The sequence below is a fragment of the Pterocles gutturalis genome, unplaced genomic scaffold (genome assembly GCF_000699245.1).
Source record: "Pterocles gutturalis isolate BGI_N339 unplaced genomic scaffold, ASM69924v1 scaffold20055, whole genome shotgun sequence".
NCBI classification, from domain to species: domain Eukaryota; kingdom Metazoa; phylum Chordata; class Aves; order Pterocliformes; family Pteroclidae; genus Pterocles; species Pterocles gutturalis.
In genome coordinates, this window is record NW_010143887.1 from 1 (window position 1) to 5261 (window position 5261).

The 5261-nt window shown below is 49.0% G+C and overlaps 1 protein-coding gene across 1 annotated transcript; it reads left to right on the plus strand.

Moving 5' to 3' along the window:
- Positions 1-191: 191 nt before the first annotated feature.
- Positions 192-3058, plus strand: LOC104470116 (uridine-cytidine kinase 1-like; the record flags this gene model as incomplete). Its single annotated transcript, XM_010084927.1, has 6 exons — positions 192-267; positions 665-761; positions 891-1033; positions 1132-1226; positions 2334-2382; positions 2769-3058. Coding segments are annotated over 6 exons (648 nt in total), but the record flags the coding sequence as incomplete, so codon positions are not given.
- Positions 3059-5261: the final 2203 nt, after the last annotated feature.

Sequence of the window (5261 nt, forward strand, 5' to 3'; positions counted from 1 at the left end):
CCACCGAACATCCCAGCGTCTGTCCCGCTGGTTGGTGAGAGCCACGCTGCCGCCCCTGTCCTGCCCCTTGCAGAGCGGTGCTGGAGCCAGAGACCCTCCCGGCTCGCACGGTGCTCTGCCTCGTTCTTAGCTCTTGAGACGCTCTGTGATAAACAACGTAATTCCCTAAATCCCTGATGTTTCTTGTCCAGCTGAACAGCTGCTCTCCGTGCTCGGGGAGCGCTGCTGATGGCAAACAGGATGACGATCTGCCCTGGGCGGAAGGCTGTAGGTTAGCCAGGGCAGGTAACGCTCTTGAAGAGCATCAAAGATGTCTGAGGTTTTGTAAATTACTGTTAGCTAACAGGCTGAGAGTTGCACAAAATTGTACAATTACGAAGTGGTGTGGTAAAATTACCGGCTTCACGTTTGGGTTCTTAATTTCATTGTGCTGCAGTTGCTTATAAACAGCAATTCTGTCTTCCTTATTGCTGTCACCAAGCGTGGCAGTTATAGCTTGGGCAGGGAGTGCTGGATTGCTGCTGGCAGGAAAATAAGCCATAAATTATTTTTTTCCTGGTGTAACACCAGACAGAGAGCTTTTCCTTCAGGTCTAGAAAATCTGAGCAGAACATTTGCTATAGCAGCACCTGAACTTCTTCATCTTTAAACCTTCCTCTTGCAGATGCTTTTGATAATGATTTGATGCATACAACCTTGAAAAACATTGTTGAGGGGAAAACAGTTGAGGTACCCACGTACGACTTCGTGACCCATTCTAGGTAGGTTTTGGTCTTGTGTGAAGTCCTGGGGTGTGTACGTGGATGTCTCCGGCCATGCCTGGGGACGGACGGCTTGACCATGGGGCGAGACCCGTTTAACACCGTGCTCTGGGTGTTTTTTCCTGGCAGGCTGCCAGAGACAACCGTGGTCTATCCTGCTGACGTTGTTCTCTTTGAGGGGATCCTGGTTTTCTACAATCAAGACATTCGGGACATGTTCCATCTCCGGCTCTTTGTCGACACGGATTCCGATGTCCGGCTGTCCCGCAGAGGTAACGCTCTGCCGTCACGGGCAGCATCCGCCAGCTCGTGCTCCTTATCCATCCTCGGCCATGTGGGGAGACTCATGGGTTTTATCTTTCCTTCCCAGTTCTGCGAGATATGAAACGCGGGAGGGACCTTGAGCAGATCCTCACCCAGTACACCACGTTTGTCAAGCCTGCCTTTGAGGAGTTCTGCTTACCGGTACCGAATGTTTCACTAATTTTCTTATTTTTTGGGGGGGCAAAAGGAGAAGGAGTGGGGTCGCCTGGGGGTTAGCTGCATTGTCGACGCAGCAGTGGTGGCTTTCGATGCTGGTATTTCACATCCTGCGCTCTCCCCTCTGCCATATCTGTTTAATCATTACAAGCTGCTTGTTTAAGGAACTTTAATGGTTGGTCCCTCATGTTGCAAAGCACCATGGAAATCCCCGGAGGCTGCACACACTTTCTCACTGCTCGCTGCCATGGCTATTTTAGCATGGCTCCCTTTGACTGAGACACTCCCACTCAGCATTTATTCTGAAGTTCTGCAGGAAGAAAGAAGAGCTTGGTTTCCAGCAGGCTCTCTCTCAACAGCGAATGCTGGTGAAAACCTGGGACAGACCATGACAACGCCTGCTGGCTATGTAACGTGGGGCTAATTTAGGTGCTCACGTAATCAACTTAATTTGGAGGAAAAAAACCCCTTTGAGACCAAAATGCTGCATGTGGATTAAATAAGATGGAAAAGGCTAGCTCGGGAGCCACTTGCTCTAGATCAAAGCAATTTGGGATTGTAAAAGTACTCATTAGAAATGCTGAATTTGCCAGCCTTTTAATAAGCGGGGAGGTGGGAAAGCAGGGACTCTGTGGTGGTAAAAATCAATAAAATATCATCAGAGGCAGGAAGGAATTTCCCATGCACATTGGGTACCCTGGCTCTCAGCAGAGAGCAACAGGTTGTGAAATGCTGATTAGAACCAGTTCTTAGCAAACAGACCTTGGCTTCCACATGGGTGACCGATTTGAAGGCAGGGCACTCTTCAGAACTGTAAAAGCAGGTGCTCCATGCTTGACCTACTGCTCCTACCTGCAGATTCCCTGCAAAGAGGCAGTAGGGACAAACCCTGACCTTAAATCCAGTGCACGTTAGTCAGGGTGGCTTCTCAATTCATGTAGGTGTTACCCTGACAGAGCTCTTTAACATACAGTCCCAGAGCGCAGAAACCCCTCCATCTTTGCCCTCAGCTTCCTGGCGTTTGGTAGCTTCCTCCCCGAACAAAGCTGGCTTTTCCCATTAACTGTCCCCACAACCGCTGCTGTTTTGCAGACAAAGAAGTATGCAGATGTGATCATCCCCCGAGGAGTGGACAACATGGGTAAGAGGGAGTTTGGCTCTCTGTCTGATTTCTCTGGGGTGGGGAAGAGAGCAGGTGGCACACCACTGCCTTGTTGGCATGCTTCTAAGGGAAGGTGTAGGGGAGGGACATGCTCAGAGCTGAACCGGGATGACCAGGGGCTCAGCCTGTGGAGGGCTGGAGAGAGGGACACGCGATTGGAGACACAAAGCAGGACACCAGTGTTAAAGCTGGTGTTGCAGTTGCTGGTTTCTGCTGAGGTCTGACCTCACTGCAGAGGGCCGGCGTAGCTTCATTTAAGGGCTTATTGTTAAAACTTGAGTTGAACAGGGCTGGATGCTCCACGTTTTCTAGATAGCTTGGCCAAGAAACCCCACGTGTCTTTTACTTCCCATTCCTCTCTCCAGTTGCAATAAACCTCATAGTGCAGCACATTCAAGACATCCTAAACGGAGACATCTGCAAGTGGCAGCGAGGCGCAGTGAACGGACATGGTCGGACCTACAAGCGCCCATTCCCTGAACAGACGGAGAGCAGCAGCGTGCTGACGGCCGGCAAACGCTCCCACCTGGAGTCCAGCAGCCGCCCGCACTAACCCGTCCGAAGGATTTGCCTCTGGTCCAGACCAACACTGAAAACAACTTTGGGAAAGGACTTCAACAGAATGGTTGGTGAAGCGCCCTTTAAATCATCCTAGTAACGGAGGGGATACCAGTGTGAAACTTTTCACAGAGGGGAGGGGAAGGAGTTGGCCTACTGCCCCTGTCCCCTCCAGAACCCCTCCGGTGTCACACTGCCATGTCTGGAGTGATGATGTTACTCGATGAACTGGCTAAAGGCAGATTTTTAATTTTCAAAATGAGATCTGATGCTGAAGTCTCCCCTGAGAGTTAAGTGCTATCAGGTGGTTAGCAAGATACCCCATTTCCCTGATGATGATCCTCCTTAGCAGGAAAATTAGCTGCCTGTTTATCCAAGTCTCTTTATCTAGGAGTAGCTCATACCTGTTAGCTGCTAACATAAATAAGCAGGTGCCGTCCTTATTCTCCGCCCTGTTGGGGACCTTGCCTTCTGGCATTGCTCTCCTGCCAGCCAGCCTCCTGTTTAGCCTGTAGCAGTGTGTGGGGGCAGAAGGATTGACCTGTAGAGGAATCTGTCCCCTGAGACAAATGGGAACTTGCAGTTCATCAGCGGGACAGGCCCAAGCAGCTGTGGGATTCTGGTTCCTAATTTATTCCTTTCCAAGCTCCTGAACCTTGCTACACGGTATGATGAATTTTTGTACCCAAGTAGTCTCCTTTATCACAGTTACTGAATACGTGAGCTCCAACTGGATTGAGTCGCTCATGGAAACAGAAACCTGACCTTGTCAGTATTAGTGTCTTTTAGGGCATTTCCGTACTGCTGGTTGCAGATTCTGCTGGGCGGAATCCGTCCACTTCCAGAGCTGGGTGGTAAGATCTGCAAGGGGGGGAGCTGCGAATGCAAGACCCTCCCTTCTGGTGGCACAAACAGCTCTCTGGACATGCTTCTACCCTCAGACAGGGTCAAAGCACTTGCCTTGCACTTGGGCAATTTAAACTCAAGAATGTCTGGCTTGCTAAAAAAGAGCAGACAAGAGGCTGGAAGTGTGAACAGTGACATCCCAGTTTCTGTAGTTTACCCCAGATAAGTGATACTGCAGCAATATGTAGTTTCTGGAAAAAAAATTCTGAAATGAAGTGCTGGTTGGGCTTTTGCAAATGTCCTTGTGGTATCTTTGAGTCTGGACTTAGAGTGTAATTTTAAGAATGAGGGGGGAAATATTAGTAAGAGGAACTTTTTCATATTTGCTAGTTTTCTAAAACCAGGGTCTGGTGGTGTTGGTTGTGGGTGTGTTACTTCGGCTAATAAAGAAATGAACAAACAGTGAGCAGAGATGGCCATTTTCTATGAAAGGTATTTGTGCTACCTGCACTGCACCAGCACAATGGTACAGAAAGGAACACTTCTGGAGATGCTCTTTTACTCAACAGTTCTTCCTCCCTTTAACTCAGCATTGTTAGCGTTAGTTCTGTAATGGCTGAAGCTCTAGAGGAGGAAAAAAAAACCCCAAAAACCTTAAAAAATGCACTTTTGTCCGTATAGTCTTTTCAACACTGGAAGTTAGTGAAAGTTTGTTAGTGATCTCCACGGTTAAGTGGCACACTCCTGCGATGCCGAGGAGAAAGCAGTTCATTTCCTAACTGCTGCTGGGTGCTGCTTAGCTCAGGGTGACAGAGTTAGCGTATGAGCTGATTTAAGCAGGAGCAAAATAGTCACTAAACCCTGCTTTGAATGACTGTGGAGTTTGATCATACCTTCCTCTGGGGGGGGGGAAGCTCCAGGCAGCCTTGAATAGCATTTGTTAGAGCAGTAAGGCACTCTGCAGTAAAAAGCACCCTGATCTGTCTAGGACTGCTGTTCGTGGTCAGCTCTGAGCTGTATTGCAAGATCCTGCTGCTGCAGCCACATGGAAAAAAAAAAATCAAATGTGGTGTAGGTACTATAACCCTTGTTGAACAGAGTACAGAGCTACTGCAAATCCCCACTGAGCAATCCCAGTCCTTCCCTTGCACCTTCTCCCACCCTGTGATTTCCTCTCCTGGTGCAGGCCAGGGCTGAGCTGCCTACAATGTTTTAACCCTGAACCTGTGTACAAGTTAGAGCAGGTTTCCATGTCAGCATGATCAGTTCTGCCTTCCCTAGAGTTCCTCTTCCCATGAGAGCTGAGGTGTAACCCTTCAGCCCAGTACATACAACACTGACATTGCTATTAATGGGCCCCAGGCTTCATGTGAATGCTGCAAGGCCAAAGGATTCTTCTGGCTCTGGCTGACTTCTTGGCCTGCCTGAAGCTGTTTTAGCTGTAGCAGCATTTT